Consider the following 17082-nt stretch of genomic DNA (forward strand, 5'->3'; position numbering starts at 1 on the left):
ATTTTACCAATCTTTTAAGGCTAAAAATTCAATAGCAAAAGCATAAAATGTATCAAATGTTATTTTTCATTTGAATGGAATTTTTACTGGTGATCTGCCTCCAATTAATACTTCTGAGATATGAAGATGCACATACAGACTGATAATATGAACAAGACGACTTTTCCAAATTTTAGTTTTGAGATCAAAATACATATGGAAAAACTTCCCAGGAGAAATTTTTCAGAAGGTAAGATCAACAATAAAACAGGTCATACAATATAAGAAACTTTGATGTTAGTAGATACTTCTTAGGCTATTTGCTTTACATCCCTTTAAATTCTTTGGCTTTTAAGAGTTCTTCTGACTCAGTCTGGAAAAGCGTCCTTCATACTTTTAAGGGCTTTGGAGTTGACTTTTAAAGTACTTGAACAAGAAAGTATTATTTGAGGCCCTTATTCAATATTTTATATTCAAATGACCTTGCTGAAAAACATAAAGCCCTAGAAATTTAAATTTGTGATGTTTTCTTTATTCAGCCAAATAATCAAGATTCTTGTTTGTCACTTGTTTATATATTTTTTTAAATCCTTCAATTCCTAATTAAAGCAAAAACCATAAAGCATCAAGAAATTTACATTTATATTGAGTATGTTTTGTTTTGAGACAGGGTCTCACTCTGTCACTCAGGGGCATAATAGCATATGAGCATGGGAGCTCACTGCAGCTCAAGCTCCTGGGCTCAAGCAATCCTCCCACCTCAGCCCCCCGAAGCAGCTCGAACGACAGATGCATACTACTATGACTAGCTAATTTTTCTTTTTTTCTTTTTTTGGTAGAAATGTGCTTTCCCTATGTTGCTCAGGCTGGTCTTGAACTTTGGGAGTCTAGAGCCTCAGACTCCCAAAGTGCTGGGATTATAGGTACAGACCACCACACTTAGCCATGTTGTGTACATTGAATTGCCAGGTACATATAAAATAAATTCAAAAAGACTGAGTAACAAAATACTAAAACTACAAAAGTTTAATATATACTATTACTTATCAGGTACTATAAACAACTGTCTTCCTTTTTAATATTTTTATAAAATACTACATAGACTGATAGAATGATACAAGAAAGAGTATCTTACCATCTGGTTAAAGAAATGAGACATGGCCTTATCTCTAAAGCCCCTGTGGACTCCCTCTACCCTTGGGAGTCACCATGATTCTGAATCTTGAGTTAATAATACCCAGACCTTTTTATATTACTAAATATATACTGTTTAATGTAGACTATTTTTTGGATTATATATAAAATCATACAATATGAACACTTGCAAATTGCTACTTTCACACATTTTGTTCATGTTGAATATTGTTATATTCCGCTGTCCGCTGTGATTGCATGCATTCTTGTAGCACTTGGTACTCCACTATATGACTATACCACAATTAACTGACTCATTTATCCATCTGATAGGCATTTGTGTTGTTTTGGTTTTCCACTATTTTATACAATGCTGCTATCTTCTTGAATGTCTCTCCTGGTCCATATAACACTAGTTTCTCTAGGGTTTATCACTAGCAGTAAAATTGCTGGGTCATACAATATAAGAAACTTTGATGTTGGGAGATAATGGCCAACAGCTTTTCAAAATGGTTGTAGAAGGCTGGGCGTGATAGCTCACTCCTGTAATCCCAGCACTCTAGGAGGCTGAGGCAGGCAGCCTACTTAAGGCCAGGAGTTCAAGACCAGCCTGGCCAACATGGTAAAACACCTTCTCTACTAAAAATACAAAAATTAGCTGGGTGTGATGGTCCACACCTGTTATTCCAGCCACTCAGGAGGCTGAGGCACAAGAATCACTTGAACCTAGGAGACAGAGGTTGCAGTGAGCCAAGATCATACCACTGCACTCCAACCTGATTAATAGAGCAAGGCTCTATCTCAAACAAAACAAAACGAAAAAGGCGCCCACCTCAGCCTCCCAAAGTGCTCGATTACAGGCGTGAGCCACCAGGCTCAGCCTAAACTTTTTATATAATTAAAAACTTTCCTTCCTGAGAAAACAAATACACTCTCCCATAATGTCTTCTAAATGTTTCCTATTTTTAGCTTTCATATTCTCCCCTCCACTCCATTTTTTAAGCTTACAGACAACAGAAAGTAATGACTGATTACATTATTCTGACGTACTATATTAGCTGAGAAATATGATATTAAAGAACTGAAAACCAATGAAATCAGCATGATTTGCACACTCAGAAGTACTAAAATTCACTTATATGAGACAAAGACATTCTTGTATTACCTACCCTCAAAATATCTCCCACGAGGGTACCCCTACCTGGGCCCAGTTCCACCAGCTGGAAAGCTGTGCTTTTTCCAGTGGCCATCCATTCACTAATGAACCATATTCCTAGTAGCTATGACAAGGGAAAAAAACACATATTAAAGTATTATAAAGTATAAAAGTATACCACAATATAAAATTCCACATAAATATGCACTACATGCCAAAAATCAAAACATGTAAAGCCATTATGTATGTTATTTAATACATATATTTCCTATGTACAAGACACAGGAACTTCCTGGGGCTATATCATAACATACACCATTTAGGAAAATTAATAGGAAAAAATAAGGCAGCCTCTGCTATAAAAGGTCCATGGCATAGATAAGAGGATATCACTAACAGAAAGGTATTAATATTTGAAAGCAAATAAACAGATGAAATGTGATTGTGCCATTTCTTCATATTCATATGATTTACACAATTACATGGCTCTTATATAACTAATGCTTTTCAGTACCCACATTCTACTTCCTCTTGTATACTATTTCCTATTTCTAAATTCATAGAAGGTACTTATGTAGAAATGAACTAGAATTCTATTTATTAACGGAAGACTTGGCCGGTCACAGTGGCTGGCCTATAATCCCAACACTTTGGGAGGCCGAGGCGGGCAGATCACCTGAGGTCAGGAGTTCGGGACCAATCTGACCAATATGGAGAAACCCCATCTCTAAGAAAAATACAAAATTAGCCAGGCATGCCTGTAATCCCAGCTACTCAGGAGGCTGAGGCAGGAGAATCCCTTGAACTCATAAAGCGGAAGGTTGCAGTGAGCCAAGATCACACACACCATTGCACTCCAGCCTGGGCAACATGAGCGAAACTCTGTCTCAATAAATAAATAAATAAAAGAAGACTTTTACTGTAGCTATGGCCAAAATCATAGAGCTTTAGAGCTTATCTTAATTCCACTAATTCTTCAGTGCTCTTCTTTATCTTTTCTCTCTTCCTTCTTGGGCACTCTCTACCTCTTTATTCACCTATCCTTTTGTCTCTCTTCCTTCTTCCGTTCTCTGATATCACCTGATTCTTTTTCCATCGTCTTTATGATCCCCTCTTTTCCTTCCCTTTCTCTTTGTCCTTCTTATCTCTCCATTTCCCTTCCTACAGTGAAGTATAAACTTTTCAATTATTCTACCATTGTCTTCCCCTCCATTGCCTCTATTCCCTCGGTACATAAACTATTATAAAAACTTTTGATGAATCACAAAAAAGCTGTAGGACACATCTATAGAATAATACGATTTTATCTGCTCTCAAATGTTTGTAGTAGTTTCATTCATACTTTACATCGAATATTACCTCCCCAAAGATCTGACTTATTTCAGGTGAAGTAATGAAATCTCCTTTTTCACCTAGCATGTCACGGTGCACATAATAACCCTGAGTAAAAAGAGAAAACGGAGAAAAAAAATTAATTTTCAAATAAGGCTTTTTAAAACATCCCTCCAAAATCTTAAATAATGTAAAAGTGAAATAATTATTTAGTAAGAAAGTTCTTTCCTCTAAATGAGCAAGGGAAACACGGTGTCTTTACCCAAATTTTACAAAGTGATAGTCATTTTACAAAACTGGTAGAAAAACAATTACACCTTGACCATAAAGGCAGAAGTCATGTAACGTCCATCTCTGCACTCCACACGCAACACAGTAAGACCCTGCCGACCCCTCCAGCCTCCTCTCCAAATTCTAACACTTTCTGTCTCACATAAGGGTGAGACATCACATGCTGGTGATGTTCTGTTTCTTGAGTTGGGTACTGGTTACACGAGTGCTTTTGCTTTGTGAAAATTCATTGAGCTATAAACTTGTGATTTATGAACTTTTCCACATGAATATCATAGCTCCAGAAAAAGGGTTTTTTTAATTAGCCTTGCTTGTCCAGATGTCCATGCCACTGCGAATCCTCATCCTTCTCCCTTTTCATCTCTCCCTTTTATACTCATCCTCTGAATCTGCTCAAATGCCACCTTGTTGAACTCCTCAAGCCCTTCAACCTAAGGCCAAATCCAGTACCACCTCTGCTAAGTTTATTTGTCTATGTCCTTCATCACAAAGTATAGTTGTTTGCCAAAGAAGATCATGCCTTACTTATCTTCACATTCCAAGTGTTAGCATGATGCCTAACCTTCAAGAAACACTCAAGAATGTGTTTTAAATTTTCTATGCTTTTAAAGTTCCTATTCTACCACCTTACCACAGGTGACATGGGCCTTGGCCTCACGCAGGAATTAAAGAATATTATAAAATATAACTTCCTCAGCTTCCCAACCCCACCTGGCCTCCACCTAATCCCATTTGTTCCTGGGGACTCAAAAAACGAAACGCCTTCCCCTTCTCCTCTTTTCCAAACCTAAGCTCTCCACCTATGCTCTGGACTGCCATTCCTCATACAACTCCCATGGGTCCTGTTAACTATCCCCCTCTCCCTTCCAGCTTCAACTTCCCCCCTTCAGCATTCAAAATAAATAAAGTCACTCCTATCTTTAAAAAATTTTTTTCATTCTATACAACATCTCTCCTTCTAGGCTTTCTACTTCCATTCACAAGGAAACATGATAGGGATATTTACCCTTATTTGTTATGAACCACCCTGGTAGTCCAGGGAAGCCTACAGGCCCCTTCACAGAGTGCTTCTAAATGCACAGAACTACAAAACAAGTATCTGAAAAAATGTATCAAATTTTTTTAATGTGCTACATATACTTCTTTACTAGTGTATTAAACATAATCAGGCTGGGCACAGTGGCTCACACCTGTAATCCTCACACCTTGGGAAGCCAAGACAGGCAGACCACATAAGGCCAGGAGTTCAAGACCAGCCTGGCCAACAAGGCAAAACTCCATCTCTACTGAAAATAGAAAAAACCTAGCCAGGTGTGGAAGCATATACCTGTAATCCTGAGGCACAAGAATACTTTGAACCCAGGAGGCGGAGGCTGCACTGAGCTGAGATCACAACACTGCACTCCAGCCTGGGCAACAGAGTGAGACTCTGTCTCAAAAAAAAAAACCAAACAAACAAAAAAGTACATAATCAAGCCAAAGACCCAATAATTAACAAAATTTTGAAGGATGAGCACGGTGATATTGAGATGCCTGTGATCACTGTATTATAAGAAAATACCAACGATCTCCACAGATGACAGTCACAAGTATTGCTGATGCTACTGGTTGCTGTGTATGTTCATAATTGAAGAAATGCTAAATTTCAGTTGAAAGTTAGTGAAAATAAAGGTGTAATATTTTTTCCATCCAGGTCTATGAAACCCCTGATTTCTATTAAAGGGTCCTCTTAAATTTTAGAGTGACCCAAGTCTCAATGTTGGAAAATCTTCCTTTCTCTCCTTACACTCTCCCTGGTTCCTTGACTTTAAATATCACTTATATACTGATGACAAGCAAATGTATATATGCCTGCCCAATCTTTCTTCTGAACCCCAGACTCTTACAGCCAATTGTCTACTTTCTATCTCCACCTGGATGTCATTGCTAACAAAATATGCATAAAATGCAGCTCCCACTGTAAGCCCTCTCCCCAGTACTCCCTCAAACCCGGTCCTGTCTGTCCTAATCAAAGGTACCATCATCACCCAATTGCTCAAGCTAAAACAACGAATCAATCTTGATTCCTCCGTTCCATCATCACTCAATCCATGGCCAAATCCTGTCAGTCCATTTATAAACCACCCTCTTCTATTTCTCGTACCACCATACTAGCCTAAGCCACCTATCGTGCAGCCCTGCCCACCGGCACTGAAAGGAAGACACTGGCCTTGAGTAAACCTCCACAGTTGAGTCACATCACCATAGCCAACAGCAATGACGAAAACAACCCCAGAATTCCACAGGGATCAAATTCCAACCCAGCAAAAGGCGAAATATTCTAAAATAAAGGACTACAGGCTTTCACCAAATGGGTCTGTAGAACAGACAAGGAAACGTGGTTCAGAGAGCTGTGATTGTGCTTAATCCTAGAACAGTGAAGACACAGACTGCATTCTCACCAGCACATGTCTCCGATGCCAGCTGAGGCCGTTTCAACACAGGCAACTTTCGAGGCAATAAATTCCTCGAAATAAATTCCTGTTGCCTGTTGTAGACTTCCACCTAAGAGAACCACACACTTCAAATTCATATATCAGACTGAACTCCCCATCCTTCCTCCTCCTGCATTCCCTTCTCCCAAAGCAATGAATCCACACCACCTACCATCAGCCAAGGTAGGAAACTCATCCTTTCCACATCATAAATCCAGTAAGCTACATTCTGTCTCCTAAACACTCTTGGACCGTGTCCTCTCCTCTTTATTGGCACTGCCTCTGACTTGAGCCAGCCTTAACCAATTGACAAATCATCTGTCCCCAGGTCCTCAGAAACAGCTCTTCCCGTGGCAGGCACCCCCACTGCCTGGGCTGAGGACCTTCGGGCTTCTCCCTCCTGGCTCGCACCTCGCAAATCGGCTAGAGAGAGCCTAGTCTTCGGGCTACCCGACCCATACCTTGGCTGGGTTAGTTAACACCTCCTTCATGTACTCGGCTACAGTGATGGGGCCAGTGGACTTAATTTTGTACATAAGATGCCTCAGCATCGGCGTCACCGGGTTGTTTTCTGCAGGCTCATTCCCGGAGCTGAAGTATTTCCCTCTCCAAATAGAGGGAATGGCTGCGAAAAACACAAATTAAACAGGTCCCATGATAAATCTTAACATTCACGAGAGCAAGTAGCCTTAGCGTTTTTCAAAGCAGCTTCGTGAACCCTTAACCTCGCCCCAGCGCAGACCGCAGGCTATGCTTAGCACGCCCACTTGGGCGCAGAGAAAGCCCCCATTTGGCCACGACTACGCAACCCCATCGCTTCTGTACTGGGCCCTTTCCAGCCCAATGTACCTTCAAGGTGGAAGTGAGCCCCCGGGCCCTTAATCCCCGGGATACCCCAACTGAGGAAGGCGCCTCACGCGTTTCCACGGCAACCGGGATTCCAGGGGACTGACACTTACCTGCGCGCGCCACGGCGCACAGCGGCCCCACACCTGACCTCACCAAGACACTCATGCCGAAATTCTTAAGCTGGCTCGCTCAGCCGGGAACTGGAGCTTAGACTATTTCCGGGAGAAGACACGCCCCGGCAGGAAGTACGTGAGGGCCGAGCGGAAATAAGCCGAATTCCACGCGGTAGTGCTCTGCCGGTCATGGCGGCAGCCAGGGAGCCTTTGGAGTTCCATGCCAAGAGGCCTTGGCGCCCCGTGGAGGCGGTAGAAGATCCGGACGATGAGGTCGAGGATGATACTGGTGAAGCCGAGAATGGGTTCTCCCTGGAGGAAGTGTTACGGCTCGGAGGCACCAAGGTAACGACCGCGGGCTTCGGGGAAAGGGGGTCAGGCGTGGGGAGTCCCGAGTGTGGGTTGGCTGACTGCACCGCTGCTTTTGCGCGGCGTAAAGCGCAGGCCTCCAGGACCCAGATCCCAGCCTCGGAAGCGTGTGTTCGGTGCGCTTCCCACGCTGGTTTCCACTGTTGTTTACAAAAGAAAAGTTTCTAATTGAACGTTGAATTCTCTGGCCTTTCTTAAGATGTAGGCGATCCTCTCATTTTATTGACGTAGTGTAACCATCACTCCATCAGGTAGGAGAGTAGCTTTTCTTGGTCCGGATCTTGTGGTGTGAGTATTTTGAACACCAGTGGTATAGGAATTTTCAATTCTGTTCTCATAGGCTGCATGCCCGTGTCACTGTATGCTCCAGAAGCCCTCTTTTTTGGAACATCCTAATTAAGGTAGAGAAACCGTAAACAAACTTTTAAATACATAGTACAGCAGACGCGGGGTAGTGCTATGGAAGAAAATAAACAAGGAAGGACCATAAGGTGTGGGAGTGCGTTAGTTTAAAATGAGATGATCGACGAATACATCAGTGAGACGTTTGAGCAGAATCCTAAAGAAGAGGAAGGGGTGAGCCATGTGCCATTCCATTCCGTTGGAGCTGCAAATGCAAAGACAGGTCGAAGTGTGCCTAACCTATTCCATAAGCAGCCGAAATGCGAGTGTAGCTGAGGCAAAGTGAGGTAGGGGAAAATAGTAAGAAATGAGGTCTAAGGGGTAAGAGAGCAGGCCGGCTTTTGCTCCGAGTTTGATGCAGAAGCACTGGAAGATTTTAAGCAGATGAGGGACAGAAATTAACTTTGTTTTTATTTTTATTTTATTTTATTTTTTTCCTCTTCCCTGAGGGTCCCCTGTATGGAGGATCCTACAGACATGGCTAAAGGAGACGCAGCAGGAGATCGGAGGGTGGGTGGAGAATGAGTGAAGTGTTTATTCCCTTGGCTCCCTTCTTGTTCCTTCACTGAAGGTCGCCTCCTATGGGACACACTCCTTCCAGGTTTGGGAAATCATTTTCCTCTTGTCCCTTCCCCTTAGAGGTGTTCACAGCTCTGCCTTTCCCCACCTCACTGCCCCACTTGGTTCCCTACTCCCTGCCCACACCTTTACGAAGAGCCTCCCATAAATCAGTGCTCCTCAGAGGATCCCAACCGCAGTCTGTTTCCCTGTTGGGACCCTGGTTCATACACCTCGTGACTGTCTACCACACGTAGGCCACGTGTTTATCTGGGGAAGAGATTGTATGGCATCCCTCCACTGTTCACTCTGGGGGTTCATCACCTCAACCATTATGTCTCAGCTCCAAACAAAATCTCTGCTTTCAATTAAGGTCCTTTTCTGTTTTCTAGCACTCTGTGGTCAAATGAAAAAAAAATAGTTGCTCAAAATCCTTCTCACTGAAAACTCTATATTGTTGAGAAGAGTTGTTGTCACCCCCTAAACTTCTTTGTGATTCCTTTAACGTGACCTCAGAGGACTTCCCTTCCATTCTGTTCCTTGTTTGCCTTCAAGCCGCTTCCAAATCTTCCCTATTAAGTAAAAGGGTGACTCTAAAACACAAGGGGGAAGGACACCCACACTCACAGCAGCCAAGGTGTAAGTGGCTCGTGTCCATGGACAGATGAATGGGCAAGCAGAACACTGAGTTTCCATACAATGGGATATCACTCGGCCTTAAAAGGGAGGGAGATTCTGACCCACGCAGCAACATGGATGAAGCCTGAGGACATTATGCTCTATGAAATAAGCCAAACACTGTATGGTTCCACTTACGTGACGGACCTGGAATAGTCAAATTTATAGAGACAGAAAGTAGAAGGGCAGTTGCCAAGCCTGGAGTGACTGGAGAATGGGGACTTCTTTAATGATGGTTTATGCTTTGCAAGGTCAAAGAGATCTGGAATGGATGGTGGTGATGGTTGCATAACAGTATGAATGTACTGAATGCCACTGAGCTGTGCACTTACAGTAGTTAAGATGGTAAATTTGTGAGGGGTGTGTGTGTGTGTGTGTGTGTGTGTTTGAAAGAGAGAAAGGAGGAGAGAGAATAGGAGTCTTGCTCTATTGCCCAGGCTGGAATGCAATCTAAAAATGGGTGTTAAAAACCTCTTTTATGCCGATAATTGTGCTTAACAGCAGAGACAGGAAGGAATAAGGGAAGAAAATAACAAACAAGCAGCCAACCAATATTTCATTTAAGTCTGTGAAATGCTATGCAAATGCTAAAGAGTGATTTACTTCCAATTATGTGGTCACTTTCAAAATAGGTGTAATGTGATACTGAGAAAAATGTGTGTTCTGTGGACCTGGGCTGAAGAATTCTATAAATATTCACTGAGTTTACTTGTTCCAGGTCTGAGTTCAAATCATAGATGTCCCTGTTAATTTTCTATCTCCTTGATTCATCGAATATTAACAATGTGGTGTCAAAGTCTCCCACTATTATTGTATGGGAGTCCAAGTCTCTTTATAAGTCATTAAGAACTTGTCTTATGTATCTGGGTGTTCCTATATTGGGTGCGTATATATTTATGATCATTGACTCCTGTTGTTGCATTGATCCTTTGACCATTATGTAATGTCCTTCCTTTCTTTTAGTCTTTGTTACTATTAAAGTCTATTTTGTCAGAGACGAAAGTTACAACTCCTGTTTTTTTTTTCTCTCTCTCTCCATTTGATTGGTAAGTCTTCTGCCAACCCTTTGTTTTGAGACTTTGTGTGTCCTTGCTTATGAGATGGATCTGGATACAGCAGACCAATGGGTTTTGACTTTTTTTTCAGTTTGCCTGTGTCTTTGATTGGGGCATTTAATCCACTTAAGTTCAGGATTAATATTGATATTTGTGAGTTTAATATTGTCATTTAATGCTAGCTGGCTATTTTGCCCATTAGTTGATATATATTCTTCATTATGGAGATACTCCTTACCTTTTGGTAAGTTTTGGGGATGACTGATACTGGTTGTTCCTTTCTGTGTATAGTGCTTCTTTCAGAAGCTCTTGTAAAGCAGGCCTGGTGGTGATGAAATCTCTGAGTGCTTGCTTGTTCACGAAAAAATTTATTTTTCCTTCATTTATGAAGCTTAGTTTGGCTGGATATGAGATTCTGGGTTGAAAATTCTTTTCTTTGAGGATATTGAATATTGACCCCCACTGTCTTCTAGTTTGTAGGGTTTCTGCTGAGAGATCTGCTGTAAGTCTGATAGGCTTCCCTTTATGGGTAACCTGACCTTTCTCTCTAGCTGCCCTTAGAATTTTCTCCTTTATTTCAACCCTGTTGAATATAACAATTATGTGTCTTGGGGTTGCTCTACTTGAGGAATATCTTTGTGGTGTTCTCTATATTACCAGGAGTTGAGTATTGTCCTGCCTTACTAGGTTAGGAAAGTTTTCCTGAATAATCTCCTGAAGAATGTTTTCCAGCTTGGATTCATTCTCTTCATGACATTCGGGTACACCTATCAAACGTAAATTAGGTCTTTTTACATGGTCCCATATTTCTTAGAGACTTTGCTCATTCCTTTTTACTCTTTCTTCTCTAATCTTGTCTTCTTGTTTCATTTCATTAGTTGGTCTTTGACCTCTGATATCCTTTCTTGTGCTTGATCAATTTGACTGTTAAAACCTGTGCATACTTCGCGGAGTTCTCGTATTGTATTCTTCAGTTCCATTAATTCACTTATATTCATCTCTAAATTGTCTATTCTCGTTAGGATTTTATCAAACCTCTTTTCAAGGTTCTCAGTTTCTTTACATTGGGCTAGAATATGTTCTTTTAACTCACAGAAGTTTCTTATTATCCACCTTCTGAAGCCTAATTCTGTTAATGGAATGCACTCGTTCTCCATCAGGCCTTGTTCCCTTGTTGATGAGGAACTGTGATCCCCTGTAGAGGGAGAGAGGCATTCTGATTTTGAGTATTCTCCTCCCTCCTCCTTTTTACACTGGTTTCTTCCCATCATTGTAAATTTATCCACCTGTGGTCTTTGTAATTACCGACTTTCAAATTAGGTCTCTGAGTGGATGTCCAACTTGTTGATTCCCGGTGCTGGAATCTGAGCAACCCACTGCGCCAGCTAAAACAGTGGTGTTAAGATTGATGGTGCCTTTCTGCCCGGGAATCTCTGGTCTGGCTCCCTTCTTGAGTCCCTTTTTCAGTCAGCTGAATAGGCAACTCTGCCTTCCCGGAGCTCCAAACGTCGACCAAAAGGGGACCCAGTCCCAATTACTCTGCACCAAGAACCACTGCTCCAGCCACAAGAGTCATGCTGGCGACCCGTGGGGCTCCTCCACTGGGAATCTCCTAGTCCATGAGCAACAAAAATTTGTCTGAAAGTGTGGCGTCCTTTCGTTCTCTGCTTTCACTGGGAGCTACCATCCCAAGCTGCTAGTAATCGGCCATCTTGGATCTCTCTCCTGTTTTTAATATTATTTTGTTTGAAGACTGGACTTTCAGCATAGAGGGGTTGGTTAGAGATAGGCAGATTCACAGTTTGCTCCGTGCTTGTGTATATTTTAGGTTTGAATAGGTAATGTATACACATGATACACATGATACAAAAAGATATATAGTGAAAAGTCAGATTTTTCCACTTTTATCTTAGCCATATGATTTCCCTGATAGGAAGCAATTATTTTTACAAGTGTATTTTATGTCTTCTAGGGCTATTACGTACCTTTTCAAGCATATACATATGTATGTATTATTTTTTACACAAATGGTACCATATATATATATATATATATATATACCTGTCTCTACATTTTGCTTTCTTTTCCGTCTTAGAGGTCCTTCTATATCAGTGCATAAAGTTCTGTGTCATTGATATGCCTGCATAAATCGTTTTGTCTGCCTTAATTTATCTAACCATACATTTATTTGGATATTTAAATTGTTGCCAGTGGCTGGGCACGTCAGCTCACGCCTGTAATCCCGGCACTTTGGGAGGCAGAGGTGGGTGGATCACCTGAGGTCAGGAGTTCAAGACCAGCCTGGCAAATACAGCAAAACCCCATCTCTACTAAAAATGCAAAAATTAGCTGGGCACGTTGGCAGGCACCTGTAATCCCAGCTACTGGAGAGGCTGAGGCAGGAGAATCACTTGAACCCAGGAGGCGGAGGTTGCAGTGAGTCGAGATCATGCCACTGCATCCAGCCTGGGCAACAAGAGCAAGACTCCATCTCAAAAAAAAAAAAAAAATTATTGACAGTCTCACTATTTTAAATAATGCTACAGTTAATAACATTAAACATAATTTTTCCCCACTTTTGTAAGTATATATGTAGTCTAATTTGTAGGAATGGGCCAGGCACAGTGTGGTTCATACCTGTAATCCCAGCACTTTAGGAATCTGAGATAGGAGGATACCTTGAACCCAGGAGTTTGAGACCAGCCTGGGCAACATAAGGAGATCTCATCTCTGCAAAAAAAAAAAATTTTTTTTTAAATAGTTAGGCATGGTAGCACATGCCTGTAGTTTCAGCTACAGACTAAGGTTGGAGGATCACTTCAGCCTGGGAGGTTGAGGCTGCAGGTCAGCCATGGTCATGCCACTGCATTCCAGCCTGTACAACAGAGCGAGACCCTGTCTCAATCAAATAATTTTTAGAAATGAAGCTGCTGGGTCAACAGATGTGTGCCTTGTATTAAATAGTTTTGATTGGAGTTGACAAATTGTCCTCTATGGAGGTTGTGTCATTTTATACTCACATCAACCATGTATGAAAGTGCCCTTTCCCCCACCCTTTTCCTAGCACCACCTTTCATAAATGTATCTTTGCTCGTCTGACAAATTAAAAGATGGATGTCTCATTGTGGTTTTAATGTGGATTTCTCTAAATGTCAGTGAGGTTGAGCATCTTTTCATACTTTTAAAGAACACTTTTTTTTCTATGAACTTTTCGTATCCTTTGCACATTTTTCTTTTGGGTTGCCACTTACTGATGTGTAGAGACTTTTATATTAAGGCATTAAACCCAATTACTTTGTTGTGGTGGGTTTTATTTGTTTGTTTGTTTTTTGAGACGGAGTCTTGCTCTGAGTTGCTTGTATTTTTTTTCCAGTTTATAATTTGTCTTTTTTCCTGTATCAAAATGAAAAAGTGTGTGTGTGTGTAAAAGAAAGAGAGGGAATGATTTTCCTTTGTGGACCCTGAGTTTTATGTCAAATTTGAAAGGATTTTATCCTGTTATGAAATTATTTTTAAAATTATGTTGTGTTTTCTATTATTTTATGGTTTTATTTTTCACATTTGTATTGTATTTTTCACTTACATTTTATGCAGCAAGATTACCTTATGCTGGCTACTTTGGATGAGAATGAGGAAGTGATCGATGGAGGCAAAAAAGGAGCAATTGATGATCTTCAACAAGGTGAATTGGAAGCATTTATTCAAAATCTTAATTTGGCCAAGTATACAAAAGCTTGCTTAATCGAAGAAGTTGAACCAGCTAAAAAAGAAAATTTCAGCAAAAAAGAAGTAAAAATACCTAAAATAAATAATAAAAATACGGCAGAAAGTCAAAGGACATCAGTTAATAAGGTGAAAAATAAGAATACGCCAGAACCACATACTGATGAGAATGGCAGTACCACACCGAAAGTAAAGAAAGATAAACAGAGCATCTTTGAATTTTTTGAGAGACAGACTTTGTTGCTTAAGCCTGGAGGCAAATGGTATGATCTGGAGTATAGCAATGAATATTCTTTGAAACCCCAGCATCAGGATGTTGTGTCTAAGTACAAAACCCTTGCTCAGAAGCTGTATGAGCATGAAATCAATTTATTCAAAAGTAAGACAAATAGTCAAAAGGGAGCCTCTTCTACCTGGATGAAGGCAATTGTGTCATCAGGGACACTAGGTGACAGAATGGCAGCCATGATTCTTCTTATTCAAGATGATGCCATTCACACACTTCAGTTTGTAGAAACTCTTGTGAACCTTGTTAAAAAGAAGGGCAGCAAACAGCAGTGCCTCATGGCCTTGGATACTTTCAAAGAGTTGCTCATCACAGACCTTTTGCCAGACAATCGGAAGCTGAGAATTTTCAGCCAGCATCCTTTTGACAAACTGGAACAGTTGTCCAGTGGCAACAAGGACTCAAGAGATAGAAGACTGATACTATGGTATTTTGAGCACCAGCTGAAACACTTAGTGGCTGAATTTGTGCAGGTCTTAGAAACTTTAAGTCATGATACATTAGTAACCACTAAAACTCGAGCCCTTACTGTGGCTCATGAGCTGCTTTGTAACAAGCCTGAGGAAGAAAAGGCTCTTCTTGTGCACGTGGTAAATAAACTGGGAGATCCTCAGAACAGAATTGCCACAAAAGCCTCCCATCTGTTAGAGACATTACTTTGTAAACATCCCAATATGAAAGGAGTTGTGTGTGGTGAAGTTGAAAGGCTACTCTTCCGCTCAAATATCAGCTCCAAAGCTCAATATTATGCAATTTGCTTTTTAAATCAGATGGCCCTCTCCCATGAAGAAAGTGAACTGGCTAACAAATTAATAACTATTTACTTTTGCTTTTTTCAGACTTGTATCAAGAAAAAAGATATTGAATCAAAAATGCTTAGTGCCATTTTAACAGGTGTGAATAGGGCATACCCTTATTCCCAGAGTGGTGATGACAAAGTGAGGGAGCAGGTGGAGACATTGTTTAAAGTGTTGCATGTTGTGAATTTTAATACCAGTGTACAGGCTTTGATGTTGCTTTTCCAAGTAATGAATTCTCAGCAGACAATATCGGATCGATATTACACAGCATTATACAGGTAAGAACATGCCATTTCAGTATATGATGTGAAGTATAACGTGATGTACGACAGCACAAGCTGTGCCTTGTGTGGGGCAAGAGAGAGTTAGAGAATTGGATATTAGGCCCCCTCAGCAGCTCGCTACTCACCACCTTCAAGTAAGTCACTTAATCTTTGTTTCCCTGATGGGCACAAATTATATTAGATGCTTTGAATGCATTTTTCATTTTGAGAAGTTGTAAAATGCAGAAAAGTCCCCAAAAGAAATTTATCTACCACCGAATTCTAGTATTTCAGAATTAATATTTTTGCTATACTTGTTTTAAATCTTTTAAATACTAAAGAAATAAAATTGCAGATATAATTGCAGTTTCCTTCTTCCCATTCTCCTCAGTTCTTTATGTTTTCCCTGCTGTCTTTCACACGGTTGAATGCATTCACACAGTAATTCATTCAACAAGCAGTATGGTGCCATGATCTAGGTGCACAGGAGGCACAATGAATAGAAATTCCACCCCTGGAGGCACTTACATTCATATTGAGGGAGGTGTCAGAGAGGGGATTTGGGGTAAACAAAGTATGTTAAGTAGAGAGTTTTGCAGGGTACAGGGGTTTTTTAAATTATTTTTCATGAAGATTAAGATTTTGTTTACTGAATTTTGCAACTCACCTATTGGGGCATTGTATTTTCAGCCATGCGTAAACAGTTTGGAGCCGTTTAGTTGAACATAACTGTGTTCAAGAAATTAATATATTTCCTTCTAATTCATTTTTATGATTTTACATAGCTGTATCTTGTGAGAAAGTATAGAGTAGTGGTTAATATCTTAGACTTAAGCCACACTGCCTGGGTTTGAGTCCCTGCCATTAGTTTTCTGTGTAACTTTGGACAAGTTACTTGATCCCCACTAAAAACCTATTGGTAGATATAATCCATTCCATATTATCATGCCTAAGTTGACTTGTCTGTAGGTTAGAGATAAAAGCACCTATCTCGTGATTATTGGGAAGATTTTGAAACTTGCACAAAGTCCTTCATCTTGTAAATGACAGAACTGGGGCTTTAATGAAGGTTGGGGAATTACGTGTGTTAACCTATGTAATCTTTGCATGTGTGTTAAGTGCTTAACAGTGCCTACCGCATAGTGCTGTGTGAAATGTTGGCTGCTGTCCTTATTACTTGTACTCATACATGCTTCTTTAGTCTAATCCTTTTAACAGCTCTCCAGCCTGTGAGGTACAATAATTTAGTTAGGTGGCAAATCCAGGTCCACTTGCTTTAGAGTTCATGACATTTCATAGCACTGATTACTCTGGTTCACTAAAAAAAGACTCTCAGAAGCCTTTCCACAACTCTTTGAAGTAGTAGATACTTATCACTGTAATTTGAAGAGTTCCAAGTCTGAAAATGTAGAAGTTTCAGGGTCTTGAGTTTTGTTTTCGTTTTTGTTTTTTTGAAAGGGGGTGGTTTGAGTATTTTGAACTTTTGGGGGTCATGGGAACTTTCAATTTTTGGAAAGTGGAGTCTATTAGAAAACATTTTTCTGTTTCTATTTAATATCACAGTCTAACATCTCTGAGGACGAATACATTTTTAAGTTTTTAAAATTACTGTTTGCCAAG

General features: G+C 40.5%; 2 protein-coding genes across 9 annotated transcripts in view; one reads left to right on the top strand and one right to left on the bottom strand.

The window, feature by feature from the left end:
* The window catches only part of NDUFAF7 (NADH:ubiquinone oxidoreductase complex assembly factor 7), a 42399-nt gene extending 34982 nt beyond the window's left edge, over positions 1–7417 (bottom strand). For 3 of the 7 annotated variants that reach the window (XM_035272800.3, XM_078349487.1, XM_078349486.1), the window contains exons 1-4: positions 7326–7417; positions 6828–6991; positions 3629–3709; positions 2283–2393 (exon numbers count right to left, since the gene is read on the bottom strand). In XM_035272800.3, the coding sequence (XP_035128691.1) occupies positions 2283–2393; positions 3629–3709; positions 6828–6991; positions 7326–7380 (411 nt within the window). In that variant the 5' untranslated portion in view covers positions 7381–7417. Of the gene's footprint in view, positions 1–2282; positions 2394–3628; positions 3710–6827; positions 6992–7215; positions 7268–7325 lie in introns of those variants that run through there. The other 4 variants (XM_035272801.3, XM_078349488.1, XM_035272802.3 and 1 more) reach the window with 3 other exon arrangements.
* Positions 7418–7488: 71 nt separating this feature from the next.
* Positions 7489–17082, top strand: part of CEBPZ (CCAAT enhancer binding protein zeta) — a 38116-nt gene continuing 28522 nt past the window's right edge. For both annotated transcript variants that reach the window (XM_054245043.2, XM_002757854.5), the window contains exons 1-2: positions 7489–7673; positions 13985–15477. In XM_054245043.2, coding sequence (XP_054101018.1) covers positions 7518–7673; positions 13985–15477 — 1649 coding nt within the window. In that variant the 5' untranslated portion in view covers positions 7489–7517. The remainder of the gene's footprint in view (positions 7674–13984; positions 15478–17082) is intronic.

Source organism: Callithrix jacchus, chromosome 14 (assembly GCF_049354715.1).
Source record: "Callithrix jacchus isolate 240 chromosome 14, calJac240_pri, whole genome shotgun sequence".
Classification (NCBI taxonomy): domain Eukaryota; kingdom Metazoa; phylum Chordata; class Mammalia; order Primates; family Cebidae; genus Callithrix; species Callithrix jacchus.